This window comes from Rana temporaria, chromosome 2 (assembly GCF_905171775.1).
Source record: "Rana temporaria chromosome 2, aRanTem1.1, whole genome shotgun sequence".
Taxonomy (NCBI): domain Eukaryota; kingdom Metazoa; phylum Chordata; class Amphibia; order Anura; family Ranidae; genus Rana; species Rana temporaria.
In genome coordinates, this window is record NC_053490.1 from 17,165,599 (window position 1) to 17,187,645 (window position 22,047).

General features: G+C 49.4%; 1 protein-coding gene and 2 non-coding genes across 5 annotated transcripts in view; all 3 read right to left on the bottom strand.

Moving 5' to 3' along the window:
• The window catches only part of RRP8 (ribosomal RNA processing 8), a 30,159-nt gene extending 15,056 nt beyond the window's left edge, over positions 1-15,103 (bottom strand). Inside the window, exons 1-2 of one of the 3 annotated variants that reach the window (XM_040339912.1) lie at positions 14,998-15,103; positions 8,689-8,799 (exon numbers count right to left, since the gene is read on the bottom strand). In XM_040339912.1, the coding sequence (XP_040195846.1) occupies positions 8,689-8,790 (102 nt within the window). In that variant the 5' untranslated portion in view covers positions 8,791-8,799; positions 14,998-15,103. Of the gene's footprint in view, positions 1-8,688; positions 8,800-12,625; positions 12,663-12,732; positions 12,768-14,997 lie in introns of those variants that run through there. The other 2 variants (XM_040339913.1, XM_040339914.1) reach the window with 2 other exon arrangements.
• Positions 4,157-4,229, bottom strand: TRNAK-CUU. Its single transcript has one exon. It is a non-coding gene; the product is annotated as a tRNA-Lys (tRNA).
• TRNAG-GCC lies at positions 5,273-5,343 on the bottom strand. Its single transcript has one exon. It is a non-coding gene; the product is annotated as a tRNA-Gly (tRNA).
• Positions 15,104-22,047: the final 6,944 nt, after the last annotated feature.

The following is a 22,047-nucleotide window of genomic DNA, read 5'->3' on the forward strand; positions in this document are numbered from 1 at the left end:
AAAACTATGAATTCCCAGATTGGGGTACAATAGTTAAACCTGGCAGAGGTTCTATCTAGGGTTGTCCCGATACTAGTATTGGTTTCGGGACCGATACAGAGCATTTGCGCGAGTACTTGTACTCGCGCAAATGCTCCCGATACTTTTTTTTTTTATGTGGCCGGAGAGGAGTCAGTGTCTGGGGAAGGCAGAAGAGGGCGGGGGAAGTGCAGGCGGAGTTTGGCTGGTGCTTCCGCGACTGATAAGAACAGCGTGCGGCATGGCTGTGACGGGGAGGCAGTGACACACAGGCTGAAGCCTGGCTTTGCGGGGGGGGGTCCGTCGTCACACCCGGGACCCAGCCGCGGCTCTGACCAATCTCGGCTATGACTGTCACACAGCCGAGCCGACCCGACCGCAGCTGCCTCCCCCTCCTCTGTGTATACTACAAGTGCTGTGCGCCATGCACAGCACTTGTAGTATACACAGAGGAGGGGGAGGCAGCTGCGGTCTGTTCGGCTGTGAGACAGTCACAGCCGAGATTCGTCAGAGCCGCGGCTGGGTCCCGGGTGCGACGACGGACCCCCCCCGCAAAGCCAGGCTGCAGCCTGTGTGTCACTGCCTCTGTCACAGCCATGCCGCACGCTGGTCATCTGAGCAGCCTACAGCAATTACCGGTGTGAAGTGGGGGGATCTGTATTGTAGGAGGGGAGGGGGTGTCTTTATTGTAGGGGGGGTGTCTAGTGTATGGGGGGGATCTGTATTGTAGGGGGGGGGATCTGTATTGTAAGGAGGAGGGGGGTCTGCACTGTAGGGGGGAGGGGTCTGTGTTACATGACACTGAATTTATAAAAATAAATGCTGCAACGCCCATCTTGGTACACCCTGCTGCAGCAAGCAGCAGACACCTTGTTACACCCAGCCCATATAGCTCAGGCTGGGTGTAACAAGATGTCTGCAGCGGAGTGCAGGGTGTACCAAGATGAATGTAGGGAAGTTCAGTCCCTACACTCACCTTTGTACACCCTGCACTCCGCTGCAGTAAGCAGCAGTAGACATCTTGTTACACCCAGCCTGAGCTATATGGACTGGGTGTAACAAGGTGTCTGCTGCTGCTTGCTGCAGCGGAGTGCAGGGTGTACCAAGATAGGCGTTGCAGCATTTATTTTTATAAATTCAGTGTAATTTTTTGCAGCATTTCAGTGCCAGTACCCACAAGTGACACCTATCAGTGCCAGCCACCTATTAGTGCCCATCAGCGCCAGTCACCAGTCAGTGCCCATAAGTGCCGCCTATCAGTGCCAGCCACCTGTCACTGCCACCTATCAGTCCCCATCTGTCAAACTGACACATGACATTGAAAAAAAATTATCGGTATTCGGTATCGGCGAGTACTTGGAAAAAAGTATCGGTACTTGTACTCGGTCTTAAAAAATAGGATTTTTTGTACTCACCGTAAAATCCTTTTCTCTGACGTCCATGGACGGACACAGCTCCTTAAGTCTTGACAAGTGGGTTATGTTCCCTGTTTACAGGAGAGGACTAGGCAGAAACATGTTAAATGGTTAAATACATGTTACATTAACAGAGTTGAACAGCCCCGCCCAGGGGGCGGTCCCTCCAGACATAACCCTCCTCACTGCAGCTTGCAGCCTCAGTTCGTAACAAGCAGTACAAACCTAAAAAGGAGGGGTGGGAGCTGTGTCCGTCCATGGACGTCAGAGAAAAGGATTTTACGGCGAGTACAAAAAATCCTATTTTCTCTTATCGTCCATGGACGGACACAGCTCCTTAAGTCTTGACAAGTGGGACGTCCCCAAGCAGTGTCAAAAAACGAGGGGTGGGAAATATATCAGTAAAACCAATTTTAACTTCACCCCAAAACAAGCAGAGCTCCTCAAACGGAGGAGATGCAACTTCAAACGGCCGCCTGCAAACACTAGCGGGCGAAAAAAAGCATCAGAAGATGCACTCACAGCAACAATGTAAATTCTGGAAAGGCTGTGAACGGACGACCAAGTCGCCGCCTCGCACACCTGAGACCGACGCATGTTGTCGGACCGGAAAAGGGGGGCCCGCCCCTTAAGAACACAGGCCTGTATGACAGCCTACCTGATCCACCGAGAAATGGTGGGCAACGAGATCGTCAGTCCCCCTTTTGTGGACCAGACACCGACACTAAAGAGTCAGATCTTCCGAAACTGAGCAGTAGCAGGCTAGTATACCCGCAAAGTGCGTACCCCGCCTAAAGTATGAAAGGCAACCTCCGCAGGATGCGGCGGCCGAGGACAGAAAGATGTGAGAAACAATGTCTTTATTCTGGCAAAAAAGCCGAAACCACCTTCGGAAAAAGGGTAGGTCGTGGACGCACCTAAGGCTATGAAGGATCAAACATGGCGGCTTGCAAGACAAGAGCGCCAACTCAGAAACCCCTCTAACAGAGGTAAAAGCCACTTAAAGGGGCCACTTCTGAGATCGTGTCAAGAGAAAATCTCTCTGATGTTTCCAAAAGGAAGATTCCCGAAGAACCGAGAGCGCCAGAGTCAAAACTCATGGGGGAAAAGATGGGCCAAGGGGGGGTAAGGTATAGGATAAGCCCCCTCCACAAAAAAAGGTACCCACCAGGGAACGGCCGCAGAAAGGCCACTGAAAGAACACAGCCAAGGCTGAAATCTGCCCCCAAACGGTGCTCTAAGCTAATTTTTTGATCCACCAAGCTGTAAAAACAGCAGGCCGATGGACCCCGAGTACGTCCGTGGACGTCACTCCATCTCTTTGCACCCAGAGATGTAGGTCCGCCAGACACGACGGTAGGTTCACCGGAAGACTGACTACCGTGCCCTCAGCATTGTTGAGGTGACCGGGTCGGACAGACCCCGGTCCCTTAAAGTCTGGCTTCCAATAGCCCTGTTGAGCAAGTCAGTGACTGTACAACAGGAGGAAGTATGGGACCTCGAGACAGGAGGACCTCCTGCCCTGGCTACCGCCAGGGTACCTCCGCTACCAGGCGGCCGAAATCGGCGCACCCAGGATCTGAAGCTATTAAAATCGTCGGGATTCCTCAGCCTCCACTCTGTGGGGAAGCCACTACAATGGGGAAAAGGCATAAAAGTCGCCGAGACAGACCCCACAGGGCCACCAGCGCAACTTGCACGTCTGTACCAGATCGCTAGATCTGGCCACTAACCTTGATACCCCTGTGGCTGAGACGAGTGGCTAGGAGATCCATGCCCTGCGAGGCTCACCTCCTGCCAGGGAGTTGACTCCATGTACCAAGACCAGTTGTCCTGATTCAACATCAGGCGACTCCAGTAGCCCGCCTGCCGGCATACCTGATGGTAGCCCAAAGCCACCGGCGTGGCGTTGTTAGGTTGAATCAAGATCGGACGACCTTGCAACCCCCTCGACCATGAGGAGAGGCATAGCCTCTCATAGTACCACCCACAGTACTAGGGCAGGTAACGGTAGACAAGGTCTACGGCACCTGGTATTTCCAGGCGGACTCCCACCCAGGTGCTAACCAGGCCCGAGCTTGGGCAGTTACCGAGATTGGGCGCATATAGGCCTGTGTGGTCGTAGGTCCACTCACGTCCATCGACTCTGGGCCGACCGGACCCCCCAGACGCCCTCACAACCCTAGAGGTTGGCGTCCGTTGTAATCTCCACAGAAGGGAAGAAACCACCTCCCAGACCGAAAAGTCAGGGATCCCAGCCACCAATTCAGAGAGACACTGACTAGGTGGCGTACCTGAATCTGATGATTCAGAGACCAGAGATTCGACAGCATTTCCCTCTGGAAAAGAAAAAACACGAGTGTGGAACTAGGCATACTCTACCGCCTCGGAGGAGGCTACCCACAGACCTAGAATTTGCTTGCAAACGGAGAGACCAATTGCGTGATGTCAATAATCACCACCGACTGAAGAGTCTGCAAGTTCTCCAGGGAGAAAAAAGACCCTTGCCACCGAGGAGTCCGGAAGTCGTAGGCACTCCAAACTGAGTCGGAACCAGGGCTGACTCCAAATGTTTAACACCCACCCGAATTCACGGAGGGTCCGAAAAGCCACAGACACAACCTCTGAGTCAGGAAGTCGTCTAAGTAGCCACGACAGCAAAGCCTCGCTGTCCCAACAAGGATAGGATAAGTTCAAAACTCCTTGGTGAAAATCATTGGTGGCGCCCAACGTGGGGCACGAACCCACGACCCTGAGATTAAGAGTCTCATGCTCTACCGACTGAGCTAGCTGGGCTGCTGGCACCAGTTCAAAAGGAAGGCCCACAACTGACCGTGGGCATCTTCATCGCGAGGCACAGAAAAACTCTATGACTTGCGCAAAGTTGAACAAGCATGTATGCGTCCTTATGTCCAAGGACGCCAGAAAGTCCCCCTGATGGAGCGCAGCTAAAAGCTATATAGGTAGCAGCCCCATGGTGGGTCATACCTATGACCTTCTGCACCGAAGTGCAAGTGGCTACCCCACTGAACGAATGGATTCCGAGCGGACCTACCCATCATTCACAAAGACCTTTAGGTCCTTGAAGCCCAAAATCGGATGGATCATGCCCATCCTTGGGACCGAGATAGAGTCCCTCAAACCACTAGTCCTGCGGAAAAGATAAAATCACACCGCAGCTTAGCAAGTCCCATACTGCTCAAAGGCAGACCGAGCCGGGAGAGGGAGACACGAGGGAAGAAAACTGTTCGGTGGATCGGAAGGGACCCTATCTAGTACCCCGAAGATACCACCTCACAGACCCACTGTCGGAGGGCAGGGAGGTTCACCGAGCTGTTAACAGCAAAGGCGACCCCCCACTTCAGAGACGGGCAGGGGAAGCTACATACATTGGCGGGTTCGGGTGCCGGCGCAATTGGCTTACGCACCCAGGGACGGATCAGCCCCCCAGCTGAGCCCTTGTCGGCCCAGGAGGTTCGCCCGCGGCCCCTGACTGACGGAAAAAGACCGCTTTGGAAAAAGAAGGACCCGGCCCACGGCGGGGCCCCTTCCCCCTGGAAGCCTGAGGGAGGAGAGCGCTCTTCCCTCCAGTGACATCCTTGATAATGTCAACCAGCAAGGACCCAAAGGTCTCCCACCCAAAAAGGGTAAATCAGTCAGGGCGTATGTTAGAGGCCTGGCCAGCAGACCAGCATTCCAACCAGAGAAGGCGCCATCTCAGAAACCAAAGCCCTGGATATCAAGGGCGCGGCATCCAGTGAAACATCACAGACATATACAGGGCCCTGGACCTGCAGGTCCGTTAGCCTAACAACTTCGGGAGAGAGTAAAGTACTCATTGCATTGGCCGGGAATCGAACCCGGGCCTCCCGCGTGGCAGGCGAGAATTCTACCACTGAACCACCAATTCATTTATCCACTGTATGGTTCAAAATGCTCACTCAGTGAGCGACTGGGATCCAGAGTAGTGGCCACAATAGGCCGCAAGACAGACCCCAGCATGATAGACATGGAACGGGTCAGAACTTCGGATCTTCTCAGTCAAATTCATACAAGCGGGGGTGTCCCGCAATAGGGGGGGGTGGTCACCTATACATGACGCCCGGAGGGTCCACCACCGGAGGAGAAGCCCACTCTCTTAAAAGGCTCCCCTCAAGGGGCACCGAGCCGCCAGGCGGTGAGGGACTACAAAAGCCCTCAGTGGCTTTTCTCATTCCGCGTTTTTTTAAAAAATAGCAAGAAAGGGCACAGAAGGAAAACCTACACAGAGCGGTCTGATTTGTGTGATCCCAAAAAAGACCGAGCCCTCAGCGGAAACCCAGCTGCACTATCCAGCTACAGGGAGTCCCGTACAGCAGTGAGAAGCGCACCTCTAAGTGCCTTATCCTGCACCCCCAGGTATCTGGTCCATGGCTCCATCTGTGACAGAGCATTCCCCAGGAGATAAGAGGGGGGGGGGGAGGGCACTCCTTTGACCCCTGCCCGTCCACAGTCCCCCACCCTGACACCAAGGTGTCCAGGACAAACAGTAAAAAAAAAAAAAAAAACATCTGTGGGATCCCAGGTGGGGAAGGACCAGATACTGACTCCAATAGAGCAACCCATACACATAGTGTGTATGTATAAATTGCCATTGATTTACAGAAGCTCCAATGCCCTATGCAGGGCAACTCACCCTTCGCTGCGCTGGTCGGGGGTATCCCAGGGGACTCACCGAGGAGGAGGCTGCCCAGCGAGCCATCCGCCCACAGCACACGGCGTGTGGGGAGGAAAAAATACTGTGAGGAGACTGCGGCATCCGAGGGACCTGTGTGAACCGTAGGATTCAGCACTAGGGGTCAGCCAAGATGGCCGCCGAACGTCCTCGGAGCGCGGCTACGGCAAAATGGCCGCCAATGGGGATTTTCAATGCAATTGAAAACCACCCCAAAAATGGCGCCAGAGCCGGCCGAATGGCGGCAAAACGCAGCATTTAAACAGCAAAAGCCTCTAAGGCTTTTAAAAGTGTAAAAAAATTAAAAAATACACACAGAAACCTCACAGAAAAACTCAGGCCAGACACAGTCCCCTCAGGGAGCCCCCCCCCCCCCCCGACAGCGGCAAATGTTTGCAATGCAGCAGAGGGAAAGGAGCAGGGGAGGGAGGAGAAAAGGCCCCCCAAACCCCGGGAATGCCCAGCCGTACCAACCCACCTAAGCGGGAGGGACTGTACTTACCTCAGAGCGAGCATTCGCTGACGCATTCCTGACAGAACTACAACCGCAATGGAGGTAGCTGTCGGCCCGGTCCACTGTGAGGGAGACAACACCACAGCCCAGTCATATGTGGACCTCGGAGCAAAGCTCACCGGCCACCTCAGGAGTCATGAGGTATGGCGTGGCAGACCAAGCCTCTTTGCAAAGGTGTGTCCACGCATGCTGGTCGGACTGAGAAGACTACAAGGATCTATATTATCCAGCCTGTCTCTCAGCCGACAGTTGAAAGAAGATTCTTTAAGAAAAAATTAAAAGAAAAGAAAATAAAATAAAATTTCTCCTCAGGGCGCTGGGCCCAAAGGGAGCCATACGTCCATCTCCTTTGCTAGGCAGAACGAAACTGAGGCTGCAAGCTGCAGTGAGGAGGGTTATGTCTGGAGGGACCGCCCCCTGGGCGGGGCTGTTCAACTCTGTTAATGTAACATGTATTTAACCATTTAACATGTTTCTGCCTAGTCCTCTCCTGTAAACAGGGAACATAACCCACTTGTCAAGACTTAAGGAGCTGTGTCCGTCCATGGACGATAAGAGAAAAAGTGGTATTGGGAAAACCCTAGTTCTATCCCTCCTGCACTCCATTCAAAGGTAGAAAACTTTAAATCTGACCTTCCCTTCAGACTTGCAAAGTTGTATCGGCTCCTCTCCTGGACTGAAATGACTTACTCTGATTTCACGGCACACTGTGAGCTTCTCACAATGTGCATCACAAGCTGTAGCATGAAGTCAGGCCGAGCCCACCAGGGACAGCAAAATATAAGGGGGTAGATTCACGTAGCATTTACGGCGGCGTATCTCCAGATACGCCGCCCTAATTTGAAATCTGCGCCGGCGTATTGTTACGCCGATTCACAAAGGCAGATACGCTAAAAAAATAGGCTTCCTCCGCCGACGTTACTTGAATGCGGCGGCGTAGAATTGTGTGCAATATTACGTTGGCCGCTAGGGGCGCTTCCGTTGTTTTCGGTGTAGAATATGCAAATTACCTAGATACGCCGATTCACAAACGTACGTGCGCCCGGCGGTAGTTTTTTACGTCGTTTGCGTAAGGCTTTTTCGGTGTAAGGTTGCTCCTGCTATTAGGAGGCGCAGCCAACGTTAAGTATGGACGTCGTTCCCGCTTCGAAAATTTGAATTTTTTATGTCGTTTGCGAATAGGGCTGGATGTAATTTACGTTCACGTCGAAACCAATACGTCGTTGCGCCGTACTTGGGAGCAATGCACACTGGGATATGTACACGGACGGCGTCAGGTCATCATACATTTACATAAAACACGCCCCCCCCCTTCCACATTTGAATTACGCGCGCTTACGCCGTCCCCATTTACGCTACGCCGCCGCAACTTACGGAGCAAGTGCTTTGTGAATATTGCACTTGCTCCTGTAAGTTACGGCGGCGTAGCGTAAATACGATACGCTGCGCCGCCGTAAGAAGAAGTGCAGGTACGTGAATCTACCCCAAGGAGAATAAACTTCAGCTTTACACCCTCTGACCCCAACAGTAATCCGATGTAACCCGTCCACTGAGGCGGACACACTCCATCCTTTCACTGCAAGTCTATGAGTCGGGGCTGGCTGAGGAAGAGACACTCTACAACACGGGTCTCAAACTGGTGGCCCTCCAGCTGCTGTGGAACTACAAGTCCCATCACGCCTTTGCCTGTGGGAGTCACGCTTGTATTTGTCAGCCTTGCGATGCCTCATGAGACTTGTTAGCAACAGCTGGAGGGCCACCAGTATGAGCCCCCTGCTCTACAAGGTTGAGATGGCGGCAGTGAAATACTGTTTGTAAAAAAGAAGAAACTCCACATCTGCCAGAAATATAGAACACAAGTAAATTGTGAGTCACATGAAAACAACTCACTGACTCCATCATTCCCTTCACTGACCTATAGAGGGCTAAACTCCCACCCTGCGCAAAGGTCAGGGGTCACCATCTCAAGGACAGTGTCAGAGATTCTCCAGCATGCTGGCACTATTCATTCAGCGGAGTGTACCCACCTTCTCCTGCGGGGTGTCGGGAGATCTCTTCTGTGTGCTCACCAGACTCTCCGTCAGAGTCTGCGCCTCCAGGTTATCGTTCCACTCCCCCGTATCAAACATGGCGACGTCCTGCACAGGGAGAGAAGAGGACATGGATGATGGTGTATATAATCATAATACAGGTGTGACATACAGAGCCAGGTATATACCATATACAGGATCTACAGAGCCAGGTATATACCATATACAGGATCTACAAAGCCAGGTATACACCATATACAGGATCTACAGAGCCAGGTATATACACCATATACAGCATCTACAGAGCCAGGTATATACCATATACAGGATCTACAAAGCCAGGTATACACCATATACAGGATCTACAGAGCCAGGTATACACCATATACAGCATCTACAGAGCCAGGTATACAGCATCTACAGAGCCAGGTATATACCATATACAGAGCCAGGTATATACCGTTTACAGGATATACAGAGCCAGGTATATACCATATACAGAGCCAGGTATATACCGTTTACAGGATATACAGAGCCAGGTATATACCATATACAGGATATACAGAGCCAGGTATATACCATATACAGGATATACAGAGCCAGGTATATACCATATACAGGATATACAGAGCCAGGTATATACCATATACAGGATATACAGAGCCAGGTATATACCATATACAGGATATACAGAGCCAGGTATATACCATATACAGGATATACAGAGCCAGGTATATACCATATACAGAGCCAGGTATATACCATATACAGGATATACAGAGCCAGGTATACAGGATATACAGAGCCAGGTATATACCATATACAGAGCCAGGTATATACCATATACAGAGCCAGGTATATACCGTATACAGGATATACAGAGTCAGGTATATACAGGATCTACAGAGCCAGGTATATACAGGACCTACAGAGCCAGGTATATACCATATACAGGATCTACAGAGCCAGGTATATACACCATATACAGAGCCAGGTATATACACCATATACAGGATATACAGAGCCAGGTATATACCATATACAGGATCTACAGAGCCAGGTATATACACCATATACAGGATCTACAGAGCCAGGTATATACTATCTTCCATATACAGGACTGGGTACCTTGATCATCACACTGCTACATTGTATAATTCCTTCTTTATAGGATCCCGATCATCACACTGATACATTGTATAATTCCTTCTTTATAGGATCCCGATCATCACACAGATACATTGGGGCTTATTTACGAAAGGCAAATCCACTTTGCATTACAAGTGTACTTAAAAGTGCAGTTGCTGTAAATCTGAGGGGAAGCTCTGAAATGAGGGGGAAGCTCTGCTGATTTTATCATCCAATCAAGGGCAAGCTAAAATGCTGTTTTTCATTTACCTTGCATGTCCCCCTCGGATCTACAGCGACTGCACTTCCAAGTGCACTTGTAGTGCAAAGTGGAGTTGCCTTTTTTCGTAAATAATGTATAATTTCCTTCCTATTAGAGCTGCACGATTTTGGCTAAAATGAGAATTACGATATTTTTGCTTAGAAGGAAGATCACGATTCTTGCGGCGTAACATCATTTTTCACATTAAAACAAAACAAAAAATTGGGCTAATTTTACGGATTCGTTTATTTTTATTCATTGAAGTGAATTTTTTCCCAAAAAATTGCATTTGAGAGACCGCTACGCAAATACAGTGTGACATAAAATATTGCAGCAATCGCCATTTTATTCCCTAGGGTCTCTGCTTAAATATATATAATGTTTGGGGGTTCCAAGTAATTTTCTAGCAAAAAATAGATTTTAACTTAACAAAAGATTTGGACTTTATATGGTTAACAGCTTAAGGACCTGCTCATGTATATATACGTCCTGTTTTTAGAGATAAATATCTCGGTAACGGCAGCAGCTGCTGCCACAACCGAGGTATCCATCTTTAGCATGAGCGGTCCTTAAAACGATAACAGCGGTGTCTTCGCGGCGGATTTGTCGCTTACCGGTAGCAGCGGAGGCGATTGGGTCCTTTCAGCTGCTGTGTGGGGATGCGAGTGAGGGCAAGATGGCTCCCACCCGTCCCCATAGCCTAGCAGGGCGGAAGTGACGTCAAAAAGTCAGTCCCGCCCAGCGTCTTAAAGGCACATTTTTTAAAATGACAACATTTCCATTTTATTTTGCGTTCAAGTCTAAATATGAGATGCGACGTCTTTTTGACCCCCAGATCTCATATTAAGAGGACCTGTCATACTTTTTTCTATTACAAGGGATGTTTACATTCCTTGTAATAGGAATAAAAGTGTTCAAAAAAATTTTTTTTCAGTGTAAAAAATAATAAAATAAATAAGAAAACAAAAAAAAAACATTTTTTAAAAGCGCCCCGTCCCGACGAGCTCGCGCGCAGAAGCGAACGCATACGTGAGTAGCGCCCGCATATGAAAACGGTGTTCAAACCACACAAGTATCACCGCGATCGTTAGAGCGAGAGCAATAATTCTAGCCCTAGACCTCCTCTGTAGCTCAAAAGATGCAACCTGTAGAATTTTTTAAACGTTGCCTATCGAGATTTTTAAGGGTAAAAGTTTGACACCACACCACGAGCGGGCGCAATTTTTAAGCGTGACATGTTGGGTATCATTTTACTCGGCGTAACATTATCTTTCACAATATATAAAAAAAATTGGGCCAAATTTATTGTTGTCTTATTTTTTAATTCAAAAAAGTGATTTTTTTCCAAAAAAAGTGCGCTTGTAAGACCGCTGCGCAAATACGGTGTGACAAAAAGTATTGCAATGACCGCCATTTTATTCTCTAGGGTGTTAGAAAAAAAAATAATGTTTGGGGGGTTTCTAGCAAAAAAAACTGTTTTAGTCTTGTAAACACCAAATCTGAAAAACACCTAAGGTCCTCAAGTGGTTAAACTTCCTGCATTTACACACAGAAGTCTTATCTAAGAAGGAAGTTAGTTACAATGTTTCATGTTGTTACAAACTTGGCAGACTGCCAGGATTTTTTCTTTACACACAGAAGTTTATCCCTTTGATCCAAGAAGGAAGCGTTAGTTACAATGTTTCCTGTTAAAGCGGAGTTCCACCCGAAAGTGGAACTTCGACCTAAACCACTCCTAACCCCCTTACATGCTACATTTGCCATGTAATTTGGTTTGGGGGGGACTTCAGGAGGAGTGGGGCTTCCTGTCCCACTTCCTCCTTCCGCCCAGGCAACGCTTAGGCGATACTTCATATCGCCTACGGCGGCCCCTCCCTGTAGGCGATCGCCTGGGACACATGACTGGTCCCAGGCGATCGCCTGACCACTCATAGAGCGCAACGCCGCTCACGAATGCGCAGTGAGTGCCCGGCGATAAAGCCAAAGGTTTGACGGCCAGGTGCCCACACTAGGAATGGAGACGCCGGCCGGAGAGGGAGGGGGGGGGGGGGGAGCGGAGCTCTGAGTGGCGCGTCGCTGGACCGTGGAGCAGGTGAGTGTCTGTTTATTAAAAGCCAGCAGCTACACTTTTTGTAGCTGCTGACTTTTAATAAACATAAAAAAAGCCTGGAACTCCGCTTTAAGAACTTGGCAGACTGCCCAGATATTTTCTTTTGACAGCCGATAAGTCTCTCCACTTGTTATATGAAAGAATCTGCAAACTCTGCATTGGAGATCGTCAGGGGGGTTGAATCGAGATCACAATTTTTTTTTTTAACGAGTAATTGTGGAGCTCTACTTCCTATAGTATCAACAAGGTCTATGATGAAAGGTCCGCCATCCCTACTGTGAAACACGGAGGTGGATCGCTGATGTTTTGGGGATGTGTGAGCTACAAAGACACAGAAAATTTGGTCAAAACTGGCAAGATGAATGCAGAATGTTATCAAAAACTACTGGAGGAACATTTCATTCATCAGCCAGGAAGCTGTGCATGGGACGTACTTGGACATTCCAACATGACAATGATCCAAAACACAAGGCCAAGTCCTCCTGTCATTGGCTACAGCAGAATAAAGTGAAGGTTCTGGAGTGGCCATCTGTCTCCTGACCTCAATATCATTGAGCCCCTCTGGGGAGATCTCAAACGTGCCGTTCATACAAGACAGCCCAAGAATTTACAGGAACTGGAGATGGTTGGGGGGGGGGGGGGTCAGGGGGGGTGGGGAACAGATGGGGGGGGGGGGTCAGGGGGAACAGAGTCAATGGATGTTAGAGGTGGGGAACAGATGGTTGGGGGGGGGGGTCAGGGGATGTTGGAGGTGGGGAACAGATGGTGGGGGGGGGGGGGTCAGGGGATGTTGGAGGTGGGGAACAGATGGTGGGGGGGGGGGGGGTCAGGGGATGTTGGAGGTGGGGAACAGATGGTGGGGGGGGGGTCAGGGGATGTTGGAGGTGGGGAACAGATGGTGGGGGGGGGGTCAGGGGATGTTGGAGGTGGGGAACAGATGGTGGGGGGGGGGTCAGGGGATGTTGGAGGTGGGGAACAGATGGTGGGGGGGGGGGTCAGGGGATGTTGGAGGTGGGGAACAGATGGTGGGGGGGGGGGTCAGAGGATGTTGGAGGTGGGGAACAGATGGTGGGGGGGGGGGGGGTCAGGCGATGTTGGAGGTGGGGAACAGATGGTGGGGGGGGGGGGGTCAGGGGATGTTGGAGGTGGGGAACAGATGGTGGGGGGGGGGGGGGCAGGGGATGTTGGAGGTGGGGAAACAGATGGTGGTGGGGGGGGGTCAGGGGATGTTGGAGGTGGGGAACAGATGGTGGGGGGGGTCAGGGGATGTTGGAGGTGGGGAACAGATGGTGGGGGGGGGGGTCAGGGGATGTTGGAGGTGGGGAACAGATGGTGGGGGGGGGGGTCAGGGGATGTTGGAGGTGGGGAACAGATGGTGGGGGGGGGGGTCAGGGGATGTTGGAGGTGGGGAACAGATGGTGGGGGGGGTCAGGGGATGTTGGAGGTGGGGAACAGATGGTGGGGGGGGTCAGATGGTGGGGGGGGGGGTCAGGGGATGTTGGAGGTGGGGAACAGATGGTGGGGGGTCAGGGGAACAGATTGGGGGGGGGTCAATGGATGTTAGAGGTGGGGAACAGATTGGGGGGGTCAATGGATGTCAGAGGTGGGGAACAGATGGTGGGGGGGGGTCAGGGGATGTTGGAGGTGGGGAACAGATGGTGGGGGGGGGGTCAGGGGATGTTGGAGGTGGGGAACAGATGGTGGGGGGTCAGGGGAACAGATTGGGGGGGGGGGGTCAATGGATGCTAGAGGTGGGGAACAGATGGTGGGGGGGGTCAAGGGATGTTGGAGGTGGGGAACAGATGGGGGGGGGGTCAAGGGATGTTGGAGGTGGGGAACAGATGGTGGGGGGGGTCAGAGTTGGGAAACAGATTGGGGGGTCAGGGGATGTTGGAGTAGAACAGGTGGTGGGGGGTCAGGGGGTGTCGGAGTTGGGGGGTCAGGGGATGTTGGAGGTGGGGAACAGATAGTGGGGGGTCAGGGGAACAGATGGTGGTGGGGGGGGGGGGGGGTCAGGGGATGTTGGAGGTGGGGAACAGATGGTGGGGGGTCAGGGGAACAGATTGGAGGGGGGGGGTCAGGGGATGTTGGAGGTGGGGAACAGATGGTGGGGGGGGGGGGTCAGGGGATGTTGGAGGTGGGGAACAGATGGTGGGGGGTCAGGGGATGTTGGAGGTGGGGAACAGATGGTGGGGGGTCAGGGGAACAGATTGGGGGGGGGGGGGTCAATGGATGCTAGAGGTGGGGAACAGATTGGAGGGGGGGTCAAGGGATGTTGGAGGTGGGGAACAGATGGGGGGGGGGGTCAAGGGATGTTGGAGGTGGGGAACAGATGGTGGGGGGGTCAGAGTTGGGAAACAGATTGGGGGGTCAGGGGATGTTGGAGTAGAACAGGTGGTGGGGGGTCAGGGGGTGTCGGAGTTGGGGGGTCAGGGGATGTTGGAGGTGGGGAACAGATAGTGGGGGGTCAGGGGAACAGATGGTGGAAATAGTGAGTGTTGGGGGGGGGGGGGAACTGATGGAAGGTCCTGGGATTAGGATGCAGAGAGGTCACTCAGCTGCGGGCTGATCCGGGATTCGGTATAGAGAGAACGGAGGTGTCCGGTAATGTGGGGGAGGGAAGCGCAGCGCCTGTTGGTTGGGGGGAGAGAATCGGTCATCCATTATACGAGGTGGGGGGGGGGATGACCGGAGTGTCCGGTGACCGGGGGGGGGGGGAGATGACCGGAGTGTCCGGTGACCGGGGGGGGGGGAGGGGGGCTCAGGTTCGGATCCGATCATTAGAAGGAAACAGATCTATACTTACTTATGAGTTCAGGTTCTGTTCCACGTGCTATTACCATAGAGAGATATGCGAGAGACAGAGCAGCTATGGATGAGCTGTGCTCCCTCTACCGGCGGAGGACTGTCACTGCACAATTACAATCTCCATAACAGAACTGCACCAGCGGCTTTGTGTGTGAGGATCGCCCTCTACCGGCGGATTACTGTCGCTGCGCCACTCCAATCTCCATAACAGAAGAATTATACGTAGCTGGGAAGAGAACTGGAGCTTCCCATCCCCCAGTATTGATATAAAGCAAACTTGTATCATCAGATATATAGATATGTGTGTGTATTTATGTATAATGTCGCTGTTTCCTATAATCTCAAGTACCTGTTATGGAAAATGATTTGGGAAAATAAATATTTGCTTGCCTGTCATGCGAATCGTCTGGCTTAAGCACAATCAATGAAAAACATTCGACCAGCACTTGAAATAGACTAATAACATTCGTTTTTTAATGCCCCATTCACACAGAGCGAATGTACATACACTGTGTTCTCTGTCCCCTATAGAACCTTTTTAGTTCATGAGAAGTATTTGAATCTCTCAGGATGATGATTTCCAGATGGCCCAACAATTCCAGAAACCCCCTCCCCCTTCCCTGGCCAGTCCCAGGGAACTTTCTAATGATCTCTATCATCTACCTGAATCCCCCCCAGACAGTCCCTGTTCTTTCTAATCTTAATTATGCACCTGAATCCCCCCAGCCAGTCCATGTTCTTTCTAATCTTAATTATGCACCTGAATCCCCTATGAAAGGTCCCCATTCTTGATTATGTACCTGAATCCCTCATGAAAGGTCCTAGGTCTGGATTATCTACCTGAATCCCCTATGGAAAGTCCCAGTTCTTGATTATGTACCTGAATCTGCCATGGAAGGTCCCAGTTCTTGATTATCTGTCTGAATTTCCTATGAAAAGTCCCTGTTCTTGATTACATACCTGAATCCTTCATGGAAGGTCCCAATTTTTGATTATCAACTTGAATCCCCTATGGAAGTTCCCAGTTCTGAATTATCTACCCGAATCCCCATAGTTCTTTACTATTTACCTTAATCCCCCACAGAAGTTCCCAGTTCTTGATTATGTACCTGAATCCTCCATGAAAGGTCCTAGGTCTGGATTATCTACCTGAATCCCCCATGGAAAGTCCCAGTTCTTGATTATGTACCAGAATCCCCTGTGAAACATCCCAGTTCTTCATTATCAACCGGAATCCCCCATAGAAGTTCCCAGTTCTTGATTATGTACCCGAATCCCCCATGGAAGGTCCCCATTCTTGATTATGTACCTGAATCCCCCATGGAAGGTCCCCATTCTTGATTATGTACCTGAATCCCCCATGGAAGGTCCCCATTCTTGATTATGTACCTGAATTCCTCAGGGAAGGTCCCCATTCTTGATTACGTACCTGAATCCTTCATGAAAGGTCCCAATTTTTGATTATCAAGTTGAATCCCCTATGGAAGGTCCCCATTCTTGATTATGTACCTGAATCCCCCACAGAAGTTCCCAGTTCTTGATTATCTACCTGAATCTCCCATGGAAGGTCCCAGTTCTTGATTATCTGCCTGAATTCCCTATGAAAAGTCCCTGTTCTTGATAATGTACCTGAATCCTCCACGGAAGGTCCAAGTTCTTGATTATGTACCTGAATCCCCCATGGGAGGTCCAAGTTCTTGATTATGTACCTGAATCCCCCATGGGAGGTCCAAGTTCTTGATTATGTACCTGAATCCCCCATTGAAGTTCACCAGTCTTGACTATGTACCTGAATCCTCCATGGAATGTCCCAGTTGTTGTTGAGCTTCCTGAATCCCCTATGGAAGTTCTCAGTTCTTGATTATCTACCTGAATCCCCCATGGGAGGTCCAAGTTCTTGATTATCTACCTGAATCCCCCAAGGAAGGTCCAAGTTCTTGATTATGTACCTGAATCCCCTGTGGATTGTCCCAGTTCTTTATTATCTACCTAAATCCCCCATGGGAGGTCCCAATTCTTGATTATTTACTTGAATCTGCCATGGGAGGTCCCAGTTCTTGATCATGTACCTGAATCCCCCACATAAGTTCTCAGTTCTTTTTTTAAATTCTTAGGCCCAGATCCACGTACCTCGGCACATCTGTAAGTCCAGCGTAGCGTAACTCAGATACACTACGCCGCCGTAACTTACAGCGTATTTTCCGTATCCACAAAGAATTTGCGCCGTAAGTTACGGCGGCGTAATGTAACTGTGTCGGCGTAAGGGTGCGCAATTCAAATGGATAAGATGGGGGCGTGTTTTATGGTAATTCCTATTGACCCCACGTAATTGACGTTTTTTTTGAACGGCGCATGCGCCGTCCATGGGGGTATCCCAGTGCGCATGCTCGAAATTAACCCGCAACAAGCCAATGCTTTCGACGTGAACGTAATTCTACGCAAAGCCCTATTCGCAAATGTTTTACGCAAACAACGGAAAATTCTACGCTGGCCCGACGTCCATACTTAACATTGCGTACGCCTCATAAAGCAGGGGTAACGTTACGCCGAAAAAAGCCTTACGACGTAAGAAAATGCATGGCATAGGAGAATAGCTGCTGTTTAACCACTTCCTTACTGGGCACTTAAACCCCCTTCCTGCCCAGAGGACTTTTTGCGATTCGGCACTGCGTCGCTTTAACTGACAATTGCGCGCTCGTGCGACGTGGCTTCCAAACAAAATTGACGTCCTTTTTTCCCCACAAATAGAGCTTTCTTCTGGTGGTATTTGATCACCTCTGCGTTTTTTATTTTTTGCGCTATTTTTTTTACTAGTAATGACGGCGATCTGCAATTTTTATTGCGACTGCGACATTATGGCGGACACATCGGACACTTTTGACACATTTTTGGCACCATTCACATTTATACTGCAATCAGTGCTATAAATATGCACTAATTACTGTATAAATGTGACTGGCAGGGAAGGGGTTAACACTAGGGGGTGAGGAAGGGGTTAAATGTGTAGCCTATTGAGTGTTCTAACTGTGGGGGGAGGGGGGTGACTGGGGGGGGTGACCGATCTGTGTCCCTATGTACAAGAGACACAGATCCGTCTCCTCTCTCCCCTGACAGCACCGCTCTCTGTGAGAGCCGGCAATAAGAAATGATCTCATATGTAAACATATCAGATCATCTCTCATTGGCCGCACAGATCGCCTAGCAAATGGCCACTCCGATTGGCTGTTCACGGCGATCTGTGATTGGCTGTGTCCAAGGGACACGGCCAGCACAGGAGTTCCCCGCTGCGCGCTCGGGAGCGCGCGCGGGGAACGCGGAAAGGGGCGGACGTCAATTGACGGCGCCTCAGAGATGTAGAACCACCCTGCGGCCGTCAATAGTCGTACGGCCGTCGGGAAGTGGTTAAGGGGTGGATTCCTGGCATATCCAATAATGAGACTTCCAAATACTGTACCAATACCAGCTCCAGAACCAGCGGCACCTACAGTGGCAGCTCCAGCGCCAATGAATTTAGCAGCAGTATCAATGTCTCGGCACACTGCACTGGTCTGAACCCCTCGTGATGGAACCAGTGCCACCTCCTGTGACTGCTCTGTCCTGAATACAGGGCGGCTCAGCAGGCTACCAGGAAGTGGTCGGGAAAGAAGACAACAGACAAGCACCATTCCTCACCAAAATTGGGTCGGACATAAGTTTGGCGCAGGCGTACATTTTGCTGGTTAAGGTGGACAGACAGGGGATACAAAAATGCCACACAGGTGATACTTGGCGGGGAGAGCCTCAGTTCTTGATTATGTACCTGAATCCTCCATGGAAGGTCCCAATTTTTGATTATCTACCTGAATCCCCCATAGAAGGTCCCAGTTCTTGATAATCTACCTGAATCCCCTGTGGATGGTCCAAGTTATTGATGATCTGCCTTAACTCCCTATAAAAAGTCCCTGTTCTTGATTATGTACTTAAATCTGCCATGGAAGGTCCCCATTTTTGATTATCTATCTGAATCACTCATTGAAGGTCCCAGTTCTTGATTATGTACCTGAATCCCCCACAGAAGTTCTCACTTCTTAATTATGTACCTGAATCCCCCATAGAAGGTCCCAGTTCTTGATTATGTACCTGACTCCTCCATGGAAAGTCAGTGTTCTTGATTATATACCTGAAATCCCAGTGGAAGGTCCCAGTTATTGATTATGTACCTGAATCTCCATTGGAGGTCTCAGTTCTTGATGATCTGCCTGAATCCCCAATGGAAGGTCCAAGTTGTTGTTGAACTTCCTGAATCCCCCAGGGAAGGTCCCAGTTTGTGATTATCTACCTGTAGCGCCCCCTTACTTTTAGTACGGGCGCTACGCTAAAGTTAGTGGGGAATGGGAGAGTTATTTTGCTCCCATTTATAAATTGTTGAAATTGTGGGCTGCTGTCATTCCTGAACTGTCCTGTAGGTCAGTCTGCGCTCCAGGGGTGTTGTTTCCGCCCCTGGGCGACAGGTGGCGCTAGAGGGGTTCTGGCAGATGCCACTTTTCCCCAGCAGCCAATTAGAGGAGTTTTCCCTCGCTGGGCATGCTGGGGGAGGGTATATCTGTGGCAGACGCCATTGTTCTTGGTCCTTCTTCCCGCGGGGTCCAGGTTCCAGGTCGCATTCTACGCGGAGTGTTGGCCATGTTGGGCCTGGAAATAAAGCATTTGAAAACCATTCTTCATTGACTGGACATTCGCTCACTACTCTACTCATCAGCTACACCCCTAGACAACACTGAGGTAACTTAACACTCCGATCCCAACAACAAATCAGCGGCTCCTTCAGGGGTAGCGCTACATACCTAAATCCTCCATGGAAGGTCCCAGTTCTTAATTATGTACCTGAATTCCACATGGAAGATCCCAGTTCTTAATTATGTACCTGAATTCCACATGGAAGATCCCAGTTCTTAATTATCTACCTGAATTCCACATGGAAGGTCCCAGTTCTTGATTATATACCTGAATCATTGAGCATTGGGATAGGCTGGGGGATTCAGGTAGATAATTGAGAAGAACAGGGTACATGTTCAAAAAGGGGGACCTTCCATGGGGGATTCCGGAATATAATCAAGAACTGGGACCTTCCATGTGGAATTCAGGTACATAATTAATTATGTACCTGAATTCCACATGGAAGGTCCCAGTTCTTGATTATATACCTGAATCCTCCATGGAGGTCCCAGTTCTTAATTATGTACCTGAATTCCACATGGAAGGTCCCAGTTCTTGATTATATACCTAAATCCTCCATGGAAGGTCCCAGTTCTTAATTATGTACCTGAATTCCACATGGAAGGTCTCAGTTCTTAATTATGTACCTGAATTCCACATGGAAGATCCCAGTTCTTAATTATGTACCTGAATTCCACATGGAAGGTCCCTGTTCTTAACTATGTACCTGAATTCCATATGGAAGGTCCCAGTTCTTAATTATGTACCTGAATTCCACATGGAAGATCCCAGTTCTTAATTATCTACCTGAATTCCACATGGAAGGTCCCAGTTCTTAATTATGTACCTGAATTCCACATGGAAGGTCCCAGTTCTTAATTATGTACCTGAATTCCACATGGAAGGTCCCAGTTCTTAATTATGTAACTGAATTCCACATGGAAGGTCCCAGTTCTTAATTATGTACCTGAATTCCACATGGAAGGTCCCAGTTCTTAATTATGTACCTGAATTCCACATGGAAGATCCCAGTTCTTAATTATGTACCTGAATTCCACATGGAAGGTCCCAGTTCTTGATTATATACCTAAATCCTCCATGGAAGGTCCCTGTTCTTAACTATGTACCTGAATTCCATATGGAAGGTCCCAGTTCTTAATTATGTACCTGAATTCCACATGGAAGATCCAAGTTCTTAATTATCTACCTGAATTCCACATGGAAGGTCCCAGTTCTTAATTATCTACCTGAATTCCACATGGAAGGTCCCAGTTCTTAATTATCTACCTGAATTCCACATGGAAGGTCCCAGTTCTTAATTATGTAACTGAATTCCACATGGAAGGTCCCAGTTCTTAATTATGTACCTGAATTCCACATGGAAGGTCCCAGTTCTTAATTATGTACCTGAATTCCACATGGAAGATCCCAGTTCTTAATTATGTACCTGAATTCCACATGGAAGGTCCCAGTTCTTGATTATATACCTAAATCCTCCATGGAAGGTCCCAGTTCTGAATTATCTACCTGAAATCCACATGGAAGGTCCCAGTTCTTAATTATCTACCTGAATTCCACATGGAAGGTCCCAGTTCTTAATTATATACCTGAATTCCACATGGAAGGTCCCAGTTCTTAATTATATACCTGAATCTACCATGGAAGGTCCCCCTTTCTGAACATGTACCCTGTTCTTCTCAATTATCTACCTGAATCCCCCAGCCTATCCCAATTAATTATGTACCTGAATTCCACATGGAAGGTCCCAGTTCTTAATTACGTACCTGAATTCCACATGGAAGGTCCCAGTTCTTAATTATGTACCTGAATTCCACATGGAAGGTCCCAGTTCTTGATTATATACCTGAATCCTCTATGGAGGTCCCAGTTCCTAATTATATACCTGAATTCCACATGGAAGGTCCCAGTTCTTGATTATATACCTAAATCCTCCATGGAAGGTCCCAGTTCTTGATTATATACCTAAATCCTCCATGGAAGGTCCCAGTTCTTGATTATATACCTAAATCCTCCATGGAAGGTCCCAGTTCTTGATTATCTACCTGAATTTCACATGGAAGGTCCCAGTTCTTAATTATGTACCTGAATTCCACATGGAAGGTCCCAGTTCTTAATTATATACCTGAATCCTCCATGGAGGTCCCAATTCTTGATTATATACCTAAATCCTTCATGGAAGGTCCCAGTTCTTAATTATCTACCTGAATTCCACATGGAAGGTCCCAGTTTTTGATTATATACCTAAATCCTCCATGGAAGGTCCCAGTTCTTAATTATGTACCTGAATTCCACATGGAAGGTCCCAGTTCTTGATTATATACCTAAATCCTCC